Below are 15619 nucleotides of genomic sequence, written 5' to 3'. Positions count from 1 at the left end.
ACTCGTAGCCGTAGGCTCGTATAGCAGTATCTGACGAGTACGGACGACGTCTTTGCTGGTAACAATCCAACGCGGCATCAAGATTCACAACGCTCGCGTACCCCAATGCAGTAGGCAGTAAAATTAGTTCATCTCTTTCGATCTACGGGAACTTTGCATTCCCAAATCACAAGTCCAAATTAAAGAACTGCCGTAACAAGATAGTAAACTACATCGAGCGCTATGCCAATGTTGCTGCGAGGTAGTGAAAACCAAAACTTCTTGTAATTTCGTTGCTGCGAGCCGAGGTAATGAAATCAGAGCTCGGGCTCGGTTTTGGAAAAAAAAGAAAAGGTAAACTACATCGAACGATCCATGCCAATGTTGTCGACGTGGAAGTGAGGAACAGACAGCATATAATCTGAAATCACGTACAGCTCCCAGATTTCCCTTTCATCTCTATCCCATGATTGGAGATGGCGGTGATGGTATTTTTGAGATTTGAGTTGGGGGGGAGAAGACGATCAGGGTTAGAAAAAGGATGACCAACATGATGGTGATGGTGGATGTCGAGTGATAGATGCGATGGTAAGAACGACCCTATCTGATGGTGAGAGATATCTGAGGTAAAAAAACTGCTTGAGATGTTTGAGAGGAGGGACGGGATCATCAATTAGTAAGAGAAATTAAGTATCGCTGAAGAGGAAAGCGAGCTTAGAAGGTGGACAGTGCATAACAACCCAAACAGATAATTTATTTAGAAAAGCCAACGGACCAGTAATTTAGGATGGATGTATTATCAGAATTATATTCCCAAGAATCAAATTATACTAGGTGATTCCCCGCGCGTTGCTGTGAGATCTTTAGTAATTTTTTGTTATTATATTTAGTTAAGATATATGTGGGTACAATAAAGAGAATTTCTTATTTATGCATGAGGTGATGTAGACCAATTACTGGTAATTAGAATGAGGAGGCACCATATATTCATGCAAATATAATTTGTCATCACTAAAAGAATATGGATATAATTAAGTATCCACCTTAGCTTGTCACTGCTTACCATGTTGAGAACCCCCATGCATGTGCTCCACCCTTCACTCGCGTGCCATCGAACATGAACCGGAGCTGCTTGCGTGTAGCACCGCCGTCCGCCGTGAGATCACATTGTCATAATAGTCCACAAGGCCTGCTTGCAGTCTGTCTTTTGTGTGTGACCACACAGCGCTAGTTGTCCTGCACCGCCAGGGTCATGAGTTATGACGGGCTTGATGATTAACACCACCGGCATGGCGGTGACGCTGACCTAGCAGCCTCATTGCGGAGACGCACTTCTGGCTCCGCTTCAGGGAAGGAGACATTGTTTTGGTTGGCTTTTCCTGTTATGGAGATATGAAGTGTACATAGAAATTTAAGAAATATGAACTTTAAATTCAGAGACACTTTGGAAATTAAACCTTAGCTGGAACAAAAATTGAAAGGAATGCTATCGACGAACAGAGAGGGGTCTGAAAATTAAAAGAAGTCATTTATCAGTTCATAGGGGATGGAAAGAGCTTATCAAAGTAGAAGGGCTAACGTAACTTTACCTTGCCCAATGTGCAGATTGGTTCAGCGCAGGTCTACATCAGAAGGAGCAATGGGAGACTTGGGGGCCAATAGCTTTGAGCAAAAGGAGAGCAAGCAATGGGATGAAGACGGAGCACGACATTATCGTGGCCACAAATGACTGCGAACACAAATATAAACAGGGGAATTAAGCACCAAATGAAACGCATAACTGAATGGGATAATTAAACAGAGAACGCAAAAGACAGGGAGATGCAGGAAGCTGAATAGAGAAAGGCATAGGGTCAGGGCTGCTGGACGGAGGTGGTGTGGAGGTGGTGGATGACCATTGATAGCAGGCGGCGCTGAGATGAATAGGGAAATGCAAAGGGTCGAGGCTGCTGTTGTGCAGAGGTGGGGTGAGAGCTGCTGGACGGAGGTGGTGTGGGGCGGTGTGTGCTTCATCGCATCATTAATAGCGGGCTACACTGCGGGGTGGAGGTGGGTCGAGGCTGCTGGTGGTGCTCGGGAGGAAGCTGAAGGGAGGGAGCCGAGTGGGCAGCGCTGTTGTGCGGAGGCCGAGCAGGAAAATGATTCACATCCGTCTTGTTCGAGTGAACAAGGCGTTGTTGTGCGATGGTGCGCGCAGACCGGGCAGGCGTGGCGGGCCCGCGTGGGAGTGATAGGGGCAAGAGGCACGATCTGAAATGTTTTGGTGTCGTTGGATCGTAGATCGAGTGGTTAAAAATTATCAAGTTGATGTGGCTACACCAGATTTGAAAGAGATAGTAATTAATGCAGTTTAGTGGAGATGATTTATACAAGAGTTATAGATTCCCTTGAAGCTAAAATAATTAGTATCCATTTAAGCAGTCATCAAAAGTTATGACGTGTAAAGTGTTCGTGTCGAACCGCCCGCCTCACTCTCTACCCGTCTAGCGGCATCCAGTACGTTCTATTCCAACCCAATCCATCTTCGTCTGCCTCCTCTTGCAATTCCGAATCCCCCGAACGATCCCATCCCTCGCCGCTGCCGCCGTCTCGTCTCGTGCCGCCCCCTTCGCAGGTGGAAGCCCTAGGCTGGGGGACGGGAGCCCCGCACCGCGCGCGGCGCCATGGACGCCATCCGGAAGCAGCTCGACCAGCTCATGGGCGCCAACCGCAACGGCGACGTGCGGGAGGTCAGCCGCAAGTACTACGACCGCGACGTCTGCCGCCTCTACCTTGCGGGCCTCTGCCCCCACGACCTCTTCCAGCTCACCGTGAGTGCCCCGGTTCCCCTCACTCCCCGCTCCCGGCTCGGTTCCATTCCCGCGCTGATCTAGAACGCTCGACTTGATCGGGGTTATCGCGCGGTTCCCGGGGTTTTTGTGATGATTTTAATCCTTTTTTTTTTGCAGAAGATGGACATGGGGTCGTGCCCGAAGTTGCACTCGCTGCAGCTGCGTAAAGAGTATCCTTCCAAGTCCAGAGTTGCTCTATTTTATTTGTTTGTAGTTTGTGGAGGTTAGTTTTCGAGTGAGGTCTACTTTTTTGAAGTGTGAACATACTCATCGATTCAGAACATTACATGTTGGCCCATAACTTTTTTTTTTGTCTGCCTAATTGCATTGTGTTGTCTGAGGTGATGGTGAAATGAATTGGACATGTCTAATGACTAATAGGTTCGATGTAAGCTTGCAAATTGTGGCCCGTGTGGCTGTATGTGATGCTGCTGCAAGATTATTAGGATCTTGTGACTTTCATGATGATTGAGATAAAGAATAAAATATTTTGGTATATATTATACTTTACCATGAACATTGTGTTGTAGCTTCATACTGCTTGTGATGATTTGAACATACATATTGCTTCATGGATGATTCGGGATCAAGGGTCCTGTTGCTCAACAATGTGAGCAAATATTGGTGATTTGGCTTCTCAGGGTTATTTTGATGCACTCCTTGAGGCCAGGCCCAGCTCTAAAATTTCTATTTCTCCTAAGGAATTCCCAAGTCTTCTCTTAGTTATTATCATCATTCTGAACTACATGTTCCCCTATTGCCATCTGTTTGTTAGTTTTATTATCGCAATTGGGTGCTATTACTCTGCTCTGTCTTCCTGAGTTTGGTGCTAGATATGAGGAAGCCAAAGCAAAAGGTACTGACAACTATGACCGTGAATTGGAAGAAACAATTGAAAGGCTAATTGTTGAGTGTGAAAGGAAGATTCAGAGAGCCCTTAAGCGTTTGGAGGAGGAAGATGCAAAAGCAGCCATTGCTATTTCTGTCACTGAGGTTACACAGGTACATTCTATTTCACCTTTCTTCCCTTCTACAAATTTTATTGTTCAGTTGAAATATATGTGTGCTTGCAAATGCAGACTAAAGAAGTAATGGAGTTATCCAAACAAATTAGGCAGAAGATGAAGGATATCGATGCTTTTGGTAAGTTTGGTCAAATACACTTGTGCTTTCTTATAACTTTCTGATGGCAACAACCATAATCAAGAGTGAAGAAATGAGTATCGATGCATATGATTTCATTGGCTCTGCTATATGCTTCTTGTTGTTAGAGGTTGCATGTTTATGGTGACGGGTTGATAAAAGCATTTTTTCCCCTTCTAATTTTTCCTTGAGTTAGCTTGTCTGGTTTTATGTTTTTCACATGACAATTGTTCAGTAACAGGAAATTTTGCTGTGTTCTTGGCATCTATGGTTTGTTTCTTTTAGTGTTTTTCATATTTGGCCATAAACTATGTAAGTAACCTAATAATCCCTAGCTATAACACTTTCCTGCATGGTTGTTTTTTTTACCCTTTTTTTCTTAACCTCATTTGACCGTGAAGTTATACAAAATAACATAAAATGTATTAAAAAGGACCCTTAGCACATGAACGGTCTTCTCAACTGTGGAGTGGAGGTATGGAAATTTGATCTGAGCTATCAGGCTTCCTTAAATGCTATGACCTTCTCTATTAACTCATCTAGTAATTTTCTTGTGATTGTGCCTATAGAGGTTCTGTTCAATTGAATGAACGTGCCTGTGCTTAGGAATATTTTTCTAGGTCTGCAATTATTATTTAGATTACACTTAGTGTTCCTTTTCACTAAGTGAAGCAAATTATGTTGTTGTTGTTGTTGTTGTTGTTAGTGTTCCTTTTCTGTTGAAGCAAATTATGTCGTGTTAATTTCATTACCTTGGTGTATGATGTACCTGTACGTCTATACATAATTTGTTAATATTCACTACATAATCTGTGTACTCCAGATCTTGAGGGTAACACCGAGGGAAAAATTCGGGCCACTGAAGAACTTGACAAGCTAAAAGAACAGAGGGCTGAAGAACAGGTATTTTCAGATAGCTGAATTTCTTACCAGATTCTTGTTTTTGTACTAATTCATTTCAAGGTTACAATTTTGTCTGCTATTTGTTGCTGGCTATATTATTTCAGGCAAAGATGTTACTTGAGGCTTTCAACAAAGATCGTGCTTCTTTAATAAATTCACTTCAAAATGCCACTCAAACAACTGCACCTGTTCCCCCTGCTGCTCCAGATGCACGGACACAAGAAATGATAAATGAGAAATTGAAAAGGGCAGAAGAACTAGGTATTTACATGTTGTTCTTTAATTTCCAATAGTTCTCTGCCCTTAGCTTCTAAACTCAAATCTCGGATCATTGACATTTGGCTATCCTCCCCTCGTCTCCTTGTGTATATGATGAGGTACATAGTGATATCTCAATTTTATGTTAAACAGGTGAGAATGGGATGATTGATGAAGCTCAAAAATTGTTGGATGAGGCAGAAGCTCTGAAGAAGGTTGGTGTTTTATTTTAATATTTAACTTATGTTGGGCTTCTATCAGCTGACTGAAAGTTTTAATGTCATTTCTAACCAGCTGAGCTCCCGGCCACAGGCTATTCCAGACTCTTCAAAAATGACAGCTCATGTCCAGATTGTAAGTTCGATGAATTTTCTGTGCTCCTTTCCATCTGAAATGAAAGTAATTTCAATTGTAGTTTTTTTTGAAAATTCTTATATCCTCCCATTTCATGTATATGGTGGGAGTTTTTATTTGTAGTTTAGTATTGTTTACGGTTTACTTGATTAAGATCTCTACGTGTAAATTTCTCCTTGCATATTTTGTTGGGAATCTTATCAAAAACCTAGAGTTATAGAACTGCTCTTCTGTTCTTTTGGTTTGGTGTTATTGATTTCCATATTTTATTTTTGTTTAGACTGATCAAAAGTTGCGCCTATGTGACATATGTGGAGCATTCTTGAGCGTATATGACAGGTAAACTCTTCTTTAGCCTTTCCACCGATTGTTCTACTAGGACCATGAATAGTTTGGGGTTTCCAGTTCTTCAGCTTTTGACGGACACGTGTACCTCCTTTTTCACCAGCAGGCTTTTGGGCCCACTTTTACGAGGATTACTTTTGCAGCTAAAGAATGTGCGTTTTTTTATTATATACGTATTCTTATCATGCAGCCTAGTTTGTAAGGCTTTAGTAAATTATCAGAAACTCCGTTACATGATAACATATTGTTTACAGCTACCAGCATAGCTAACTTCCCTCCTGCCAAACAGTGACCGTCGTCTGGCAGATCATTTTGGAGGGAAACTTCATATGGGTTATATGCTTATACGTGAGAGATTGTCTGAACTGCAGGTTAGTTTTTGTAGATCATGTGATCTTCGGAGTGGTTTAGTTGGATACCATTAACTTCACTGAATTTGATCAGTTCTATTAGTACTTGGCTGTTTTTATGTGCGTGACATGATCTTGTTTCTTTTCCTTTTATATGCACAGGAAGAAAAGAACAAAAAGCGGAAGGTAGACCGAGCAGAGTACGACAGAAGGTGATAATCTTTCCTCTCCTTTTAAAGCCTCGCTAGTCGTTAGTATGTCTATTTATGATATTGCTAATCAGGTTCAGGGAAAGGAGTGGGGCACATGAGCGGGCTTCAAGCAGGGATCGCCACAGAGTAGACCGCAGCAGCAGCCGTGACAGGGATTATGACCGCAGAAGAAGCCATGATCGCTACCATGACAGGGGAAGAGATAGAGAATCGCGATCTCGTAGTTATGATTCGAGGAGCCACCGCAGGTCACGTTCACGTTCACCAAGGGGAAGATCTAGGGATTATGATCGATATGGGTATGTTTGCTTCTAGTCTGCTCTAGGTAGCATATAAAAATGGAACTCCACAGCTGCTTTTTTTCAAGTGGCCATTCCTACTTGCTAATGGGATAACTCACACATTGCTTGTGTTTAAACAATACTAGATTTTCAAAATGAATATTACAACTTAGTGGTTTACTTACCAATATTTTATGAAAGATAACTAGATAAATATATTGATTGCAAGGTTATGCACTGCAATTTCATGTGGGAAAAGAAATTTATATGACTGTTTTTGGTAAGTGCACCTGACTTTGTTTTTGCATCTCACTGCAGGCATCATGAACGTCGAGATCAGTACTAGAAGCAACAAAACTTTGAGGCTTACGGTTTACCGTGCATTTGTTCCTTGTGGGGAATTCTAAGAGGTGGCATAGTTGACTACCTTGTGACTGGAAGGCATCAAACACTTTCTGGAATATATGCATTGCGCAATGACCAAGGGATAGGATCTGACATAATCAATGTGTTATCATTGGTAATGTTAGCTGAATGCTATTGTCGTGTAAACAGAATGTGGTAGCGTTGTCATGTTTTAGTGCGCACTTAAATTATGTTAAGCTGGCTTTGCCAAATCTATCAGATATTCAGCATTGGTGATTTCTGGCAAGAAACTAGTTTCTACTCAACGAACTATCACGGTGCCTGTGGGCTGTGGTGTATTCTGGTCGATGCGTTCTAAAGGGGAGCATCAAAATCCCAGTATTGAACATGTTAGATTACTAATCAGTGGATGCAACAGTTTTTGGTGATTATTAGACTGAAGTACCCAGTTGCACTGGACATGAATATGGACAAGGTTCATGTACAGCCATTTTGCATACGACCCATGTAACAATTGCATGTAAATCGTCTGAAGTAATAAGCGTCACGTTCATATTTTTTTAATCCTGTTTGGGTTATCTATGATTAAAGTTTAGTTGATTAAAAGTTAGCCGACTAAATTTAGTCATACCTTTGTTTAGATCCGTGTAGACTAAAAGCAGGCTAGGATATAGAGAAAAGATCTCTATTCTGCCCCTTTTTACCTGTTGGGATAGAGCCCCTTTTCCATCAATAGGTACTCCCAAGGCATCGACCACACGGCCTAACATGGCCTTTCCTGCAGGAACATCCACAATAGATCCAGTGCGCTTGACAAGATCTCCTTTAATAGCGGTATCACTACCAAAGACAACAATACATACATTCTCATTGTCAAGATTCAAGGCTATTCTTTTCACACCGCTGGCAAATTCCACCATTTCTCCTGCTTGAATCTCGTTCAATCCGTAAACACGTGCAATCCCATCTCCAACTGAGACCACTCGACCGATCTCATCCACTTGAAAATTCGTGTAAAAGTTGGTCATTTTACTTTCTAATAGAGAGTTTCGAGGTGGGGGCATTTCAGTCTTTTCTCATACGTGACCTCCTTTTAGCATGAATTACGTGGGTTTGTAGAAGTAACAGGCTTCACTTTGGGATGTGGTCAATTTTTAGTCCACCTTTCGATCCTTATGTTTGGATCCAAAACGAGGCCTTAACATGTCCATATGTAACGTGTACGTAGCATAGGTAGCCGAACGGGTTAATATGCCACAAATGGAACTATGGAAGTGCTCGACACATTAGATAAAGTGCCTGAGCCACATAACTCATAGGTCTGATCACTTCTGTATGGGATAATGGGAATAAAGAAAATGAAAAACCATGGGGTCCCTAGGTGCCACTGCAAGTCGTTCTCACGGTGCTTGCTAGCTCAGCTCATTAGCCTCTTGACTTCGTCTATGCAACTGCACAAATGCAAGGTATTAAAATCATAGAACGTGACTGCGCAGAAGAAGAATAATGGAAAGGGAAGGGCAAAACCTTTTCGGCAAGTTCGGCAAGAGACGTTCCACAGCATGAATAAAAATGTCACCTTCTAGGTTCTCTGCTGAATTCGCAGGTCCATTGTCATCATCTAGCAAAGGCAAGAAGAAAACCATCAGCTCACAGAGGGACTACAACTTACAAAGTATAAACCCGTATACACGATACAAAGAGAAAGGTTCGATAATGGTTCACAGTGTACCTTGGGGGTTTTGAGATCCACCTCCAAGATGGAGTCTAGTGGGTTCATCCACTTCATTGTTCTCCACGAGCAGCCATTTATCTATAATCTGTCCGATAAGGTTATGGGCCACTATTGATGTTTCATCACAGATCCCAATAATCTCTGAACATCTTGATTTTTTCAAGGGGTTAACATCGACAGATAAGTCTGCATAGGGCTCCATCAAACTGCCAACAGCTTCATTGCCGCTATAATGCCCAATGCATCCAGAATCTTCGGTCCTTAGACATGATTTCCTAGGTATCTCTTCTGATTTGGAACCAGAATACTCAGCTCCAGAGACATTATGTGTATCTCCAACAGTTACGCTCCAACAAAACTCTCTCATAACATCAGTGTCTATATTACTGGAACAGCAAGGTTCTTGCATCTGCTGCTTCGCAGAGCTTAAATTGAAGTAGCTGGTCCCAGAAAGTATGAAATCATTATCCTCATTGCAATTATCATTCCCTAAGTTAATCAAATCTTCACCACATGAACATTCTTCTACACAACAATGTGCCAAAGCTTGGAGATGACTGCTTAAGTTCAAGACAGCATCTACCTCAACCTCCTCCTTCTCTTCAGTTGACACAAAATGCTGACATCCAGAAATCCGATTAATAAAGGCTATGGCTCGGAGGGCCTCATCTGGTAAACTACCTTCATCACATTCAAACAAACATTCTGTCAAGTAGTTCCTCAAAGCTGTTTTTAAATGTTTGCTTTCAACTTTAGAATCTTGATCCAGCATGGGGTGCAACAATTTCAGCTTGTCGTGCTTGAGCTGTGGAAGTGACCAAAGAGCATTTAAGATATCGTTCTGCAAAGATATAGTTTCTTTTGTAAAGGGGAAGAACTCTGATTGTGAAATATCCACACTTCTCAACTTTTGCTTCTGATATAGGTTCACCACTGACAAGGCCTTTGCTAAATTCTTTGGTAGGTAATTACCTTCTTCAAGCTCTGCTAGAATTTTGTTGCATCTTTTCCTCACCGCTCCGATAATACGCCCTCTTCTGGAAGGGCGAGCAACTAACCCGAATTTTGGCGTACATGATTTTTCTCTAATCTTCATATTCATTGCAACAAGAGGTTGCATGGGCATCTCATCAAGTCCAACCAAAGCATGATGGATAGCTGACAAAAGTTGTGGTGAAACAGGTGTGACAAGCTTCACAGAACCAGATCGATAGCTGCATGGATTTCTAAAAATATTGAACAACTGGCATGTGATATCGTTTTGATCCAAGTTTGCCAAGTAACTTGTAAGGTGAACTTTTACAATCTTTTCCATTGCCAGCCTAGACTTATCAAAACTAACCTCGTTATGGCTGACAATAGAAGCCACTGTTTGAAGTGTTTCATAGGTTAGTTTGCTGATTGTGCACTGCATGATACCCAGATATTCTGGACCAAGTGGTTCATTTTCCTTTTTCTGGAAGTGAAAAAGCTGGAGACCGTCCTGAACTACATGATGGTTATAGCCATTGCACTCCGAACTCAAACTTTTTTTTATGCTATCTCTCACTTTCTTGCAAGATATCTGAAAAGAAAAGTAGTTCCAACTAAGTTCACATTTATGATATGAACTGAAATAAAGCAACAGAAATCGCCGTTACGTTAACTGGAAAAATCAGGAAAGTGATAAATGGTTTCTCAAAATGATTGTATGTTCATTGCAAAGTAAAGAAAATTTATATAACAATTAAAACTCTAAAAAACATCCTGGAGTGACACAATTAAATGGAACTGTGATCAGAACATGGCAAAACACCATATAGATCATGAGTACACTATGAGAGCATTATGTACATAAGCCCCTAACTGGACACTAGACCATGGTCTTCCGTAAGTATTAAGCATTATACATTTATCAAAATGAACTCCATTGAGTACACACCTGACTTGTTGTTAGTAACAGTTACACACGAATAGATGGAATATTGATTACTTCACATATTACAGTAACAACTTAAAGACCTAAACATAGAGTGAAAGGATTTCAATAAGTGGGTGTCCAGCGGGTGTCCAGCTAACAAAACTTCAAGGTATATATATAGTTCTTGCTAAAGTACCAAGCACTTACTTCTTCGCTCCTGATATATGACTCAGGCAAGTACCTGCATAAGCAGAAAAGGCTAACAATCAGACTTTTTACAGTCACTGCATACACACTAATCAATTTAATATTTTTGGAGAACGGAAATGAGGGAAACAGAGTTTGTGTGGAAACATTTCAGAGCAAGATAGATGCCATCATCCCAACTGATAGCATTTAGCAAAATCATTTTCACCTTTTCAGAATGTATCAAAGCATCTCTAGGGCATCTACAATGCAAGGAGTGCTTAAGAAACACAATGATTCATCAGACACAACAACATGCCTGAGCTAGCTTACAACTCAAGATGGGGTTTAGGCGTTTAGCCCTGAATCTGCTAAATAAAAATTCACTATAGCATGAACAACTTCAGTTCGACTGGAGCAATAACACACTACTCCCTCCGTCCCAAAATAAATGCAATTCTAGAGTTCAAAATTTGTCCCATAAAGAATGTTAACTTTGACCTACCTACCACAAAAGACAAGCTAGTTTTCAGAAGATTCTCACAAAAGACAACTAACACCTTATTCACTCACCACAAAAGATAAAGGGTATTTTGGTAATTTTACATCTAGCATTGGTTTGTGTGGTTGGTCCTAGAATTATATTTATTTTGGGACGGAGGGAGTACACTCAAGGGACCATGTTTTTTTTTTTGGATGGGAAGTCGGCGCACACTTACGCCTCGTTCAAAAATTTCGGTCGCTTCACACGACTGCTGCAGCCATCCGGCTTGAGGATCATCGACTCCAGCCACCTGCAAATTAAGAGCCCCCGAAAATTTCATGAAGGGTGGAAAAGAAAATTGCATTCCACGGCAACAATTGAAGAAACGAGAGGCACTGTCATCCGGAAGGAGAGACCGCACCGACCTCCGCTTCTCGTCGACGCGGGCTTCCTGACTCGAAACGAGCGAGGACAGTGCCTCTGCATCCTCGAAAGTGAAGTCCATTGCTCACCGCCGCTCGAGATAGCGGGCGGAGGGACGGATTAGCTGCCGCTGTTAATGGGCGCTCACTGACGCGGGCGGGAGGTCGCGGAGCTAGGCGGCCGGCGTCAGGCCGGGACTCCGGAGGAGCGCGGCCGCGCGGGAGGCGGCCGTGGCGGGTCGAAGGAGCTGGACCCGGCACCCTGGTGGTGGCGGAATCACCCGAGCCGAGCGGCCGCCGTCACGGCCAGGTTTGCCTGCCGCGGGCGGCGCCGGCGCACGCGTGTTCGCGGCCGAGCGAGCTCCCCCTCCAACCAGACCTTGTGGTGAAAGGCCCGTTGGGCTGCGCGACCCCTTTTCCGCTCTCTCGCTCGCGCGTGCGCGTCGCCATCCGGCCTTTTCCGAGACGAGGAGGCCCGAGGTCGCTCTTACATTAATTGGGCCAGGTTTTTTTTCTTCTGGCGAGCAAGTTCTCTGTTTACACGAGGTTTCACCACATAACGTCATTTTACATCCAACTCCTTGTGTTTTTTTAAACTTTTTTTAGAAAAAAAAGAATTTTCACCAATCACACAATGCAATTCCCCTCTTTTTTTTTGGTTTGTCTGCCTGGGGAGCGATTACCCATCACTTCGGTTGATGATGGTTCCATCGGCCATCACCTGAAGGGTTGTTTAATTTTCGGCAAAAGTCTATTTTACCTCCTCCAACTATCACTAAAATTTGGTTTTCCTCCTACAACTATAAAACCGGGTATTTCACCTCCCTCAACTTTTCAAACCGTCCATTTTACCTCCCTCGAGCGGTTTTGAAGACTGTTTGCTACAGTAACCGTGGTTTTGTCTTTTTCTTTTTTTAAAAAAATTTCAGTTGAATCTTTGAAAAATCATAGTAAATCACAAAAAAATCATAAAATAGAAAATCTAATTTTGTTGGACTCCACATGAGTAAATATACGCAGTGAATATATTATATGGTATACTTTAGTACAATTTTTTTACTGTAACTTTAGATATATATTTTTCTGTAATTAATTTATAGCTACAGTTTTCGTCGTCCCATTATGGTGAAATTTTTATGGTGGGATAATCATTATATGATTGAGCTATAGTAAAAATTTTATGATTATTAGATCATGTATGACTGAGTTATAGATTTATCTATAGATTCGTCTAGATTTTTCTATAGATTTATCTAGTTTATATAGATAAATCTATAGATCAGTCAAACATGATCTAATAATCATAAAATTTTTACTACAGCTCAATCATATAATGATTAGCTCACCATAAAAATTTCACCATAGTGGGACGACGAAAACTGTAGCTATAAATTAATTACAGAAAAATATATATCTAAAGTTACAGTAAAAAAATTGTACTAAAGTATACTATATAATATATTCACTGCGTATATCTACTCATGTGGAGTCCAACAAAATTGAATTTTCTATTTTATGATTTTTTTGTGATTTACTATGATTTTTCAAAGATTCAACTGAAATTTTTTTAAAAAAGAAAAAGACAAAACTACGGTTACTGTAGCAAACAGTCTTCAAAACCGCTCGAGGGAGGTAAAATGGACGGTTTGAAAAGTTGAGGGAGGTGAAATACCCGGTTTTATAGTTGTAGGAGGAAAACCAAACTTTGGTGATAGTTGGAGGAGGTAAAATAGACTTTTGCCTTAATTTTCCTACCGAAGTAGATGTAGTTTTAGGCTGTAAATTAGGCCCATTAGCACACATCTTGCCAGCTAAATTGGAGAGAATTTATGCATGCATGCAGAAGTAGACAAAAATTGATGACGTCACACATATGCATGCAAATCTGAAACTAAAAAAGCTATAACTATTAAATTGAGCATCCAAATAAAATTTGAATTGCATCATTATCTTTTTTATGACAATATCTTCAAAACAAGACCAACTTGCCTATGTTTGCATGATATTTTCTATAAATATAATTTTTAAATATTAAATAATTAGTTCAAGCAACTGGGAACAAATAATTTAACACCATGAATAAATAATTATTTTTGTAAATAAAATTTTAGATATAATGAATAAATAATAATTTACAATAATAAAATATTAAATATCATGAACATTTAATTGTATGGACTAATAATAGAAAAAATATCGTGAACCATTAAGTCGACATGGTGAAACAATTTAAAGCGAACAAATAAATTTTACATCTAGAACAATCATTACAATCACAAAATAAAATATTACTATCTATTAAAAAATAATGGATAGATTGAACAACAAGTAGTAACAGAGATAAAAAAGAGGATAGTTACATAAAGAATAAGTAAAAAGAGAGGAATAAAAAAATTAAAGAATAAAAGAAAATATTAGATAAAGACTAATGAGAAATCATATTGGAAAATATCAATTATTACTACATTTAAAAGAAAAAATAATATACAATAGGAAGAAAAACATAGGGAGGAAATTAATATACAGTAAAATAAAAAGAAGATAAGTTTGAATAATTAGTCTACAATGCAAAAAATAGTTTGAATTATGAGTCTACAATGTTAAAAACTAATTACCATGAACCTATGATGGCAAAAGAATTAATATGCACTAAGTACTAGTCATCTTCATTATGAATAAATAGTTCACATAAAAACAAATACAAATGATAGAAACTATGAAAAAGAAGTGAAACTAGTTAAAAGGGAAAAAGAAAATGGAGATAATAATAGGAAAGGAAAAATAAGTAAAAGGATAAGGAAAAAGGTTTTGGTATATGCAGGCTTACAAAAATAAAAAAATAGGAAAAGAAAAAAAACAAAGGAAGAGAATAAAAATGAATAAAGAAAAAAGGAGAAGAAAGAAGGACCATTAAGTTCCAAGGTGAGCTGCATGCATGCATGCAATAAAGCATAAGTGAGCTATTCTGTGCATGTGGGGGAAATGAAATGTTTTAGGCCGGATCAGACTATTCGGGTCTAATTAGAGTCAAGCCACCCTACACAATTCCCTTCAGGCGATGGATTCCGAATTTGCAGCACGGGCGATAGTCTTCTCGGTCTGACTGTCTGCAGAGGATAATTTGCAATTGTGCAGCAGATAGGGAGTTCTTCCTGATACAACAGAGCACGGCGCCATGGCCAGAGACCCTGTTCCACTCCCGTTTCTTCGAAAAGGATTTCGTGGAATCCTATCAAACATTTGAAACATAATTAGATTCTGATGGGGAGCTAACAAGAATTAATCTGCCATTTACATTAAGATGGGAGGAAAAAAGTCCACTTCTCGTTTATTTCACATCCATCTCTCCTCAAAAAAAAAAAAATTCACACCCATCTACATCCCCCAAAAATCGCTCTATAGGATAATATAATTAGGTAGCTAGAGACGAAGGATCGGAGTGTGCTTGCATATCCGTTAGCTGGATAGACCTTAGCTTAGGGAGCAGCAGAAGGATCATCTAGAAGTGCAAGTACATTATATTGAGTATTGAATCCACAATTAGGCACACAACGCATTGGATCTATAATGAGAATTTAGAGGGTTCATTTTGCTCCTCTTCTTCCTTCTTTCTTCTTCTACCTTCTTTTCTTCTTTAGTCGTGGTTGAAAAATATGGGGAGAACTTTGGAGGGCTCCATGAGCTGCATGGGGTAGGGGGCTCCAGCCTCCTGCCTCATCAGTGGCGAACCTAGGATTTGAGAGAGAGTATACCACGATATTTTTTTCCCACTTGCAATTTGGTATAATCCGTCGTGTGGTGGTGACCGACGCCTCATGCTAGATCCCACTCCTGTGCACGCAGATGACTTATCTCGACAATAAATAAATA

The 15619-nt window shown here is 40.4% G+C and overlaps 2 protein-coding genes across 2 annotated transcripts; one reads left to right on the top strand and one right to left on the bottom strand.

Moving 5' to 3' along the window:
* Positions 1-2448: 2448 nt before the first annotated feature.
* On the top strand, positions 2449-7519 carry LOC120656370 (putative RNA-binding protein Luc7-like 2). Its single transcript, XM_039934438.1, has 13 exons — positions 2449-2789; positions 2928-2980; positions 3644-3812; positions 3890-3953; positions 4777-4856; positions 4961-5117; positions 5268-5329; positions 5409-5468; positions 5749-5807; positions 6103-6184; positions 6326-6375; positions 6447-6674; positions 6975-7519. The coding sequence occupies exons 1-13, from the start codon at positions 2643-2645 to the stop codon at positions 7000-7002; spliced, it is 1239 nt and encodes a 412-aa protein (XP_039790372.1). The 5' UTR covers positions 2449-2642; the 3' UTR covers positions 7003-7519.
* Positions 7520-8254: 735 nt separating this feature from the next.
* Positions 8255-12122, bottom strand: LOC120656369. The gene is made up of 6 exons (XM_039934437.1): positions 11753-12122; positions 11563-11637; positions 10865-10898; positions 8755-10321; positions 8550-8643; positions 8255-8473 (listed from the first exon to the last, which is right to left on the bottom strand). The coding sequence occupies exons 1-6, from the start codon at positions 11830-11832 to the stop codon at positions 8440-8442; spliced, it is 1884 nt and encodes a 627-aa protein (XP_039790371.1). The 5' UTR covers positions 11833-12122; the 3' UTR covers positions 8255-8439.
* Positions 12123-15619: the final 3497 nt, after the last annotated feature.

The sequence above is a fragment of the Panicum virgatum genome, chromosome 1N (assembly GCF_016808335.1).
Source record: "Panicum virgatum strain AP13 chromosome 1N, P.virgatum_v5, whole genome shotgun sequence".
Taxonomy (NCBI): Eukaryota; Viridiplantae; Streptophyta; class Magnoliopsida; order Poales; family Poaceae; genus Panicum; species Panicum virgatum.
This window is presented reverse-complemented; position numbering and strand designations above follow the sequence as displayed.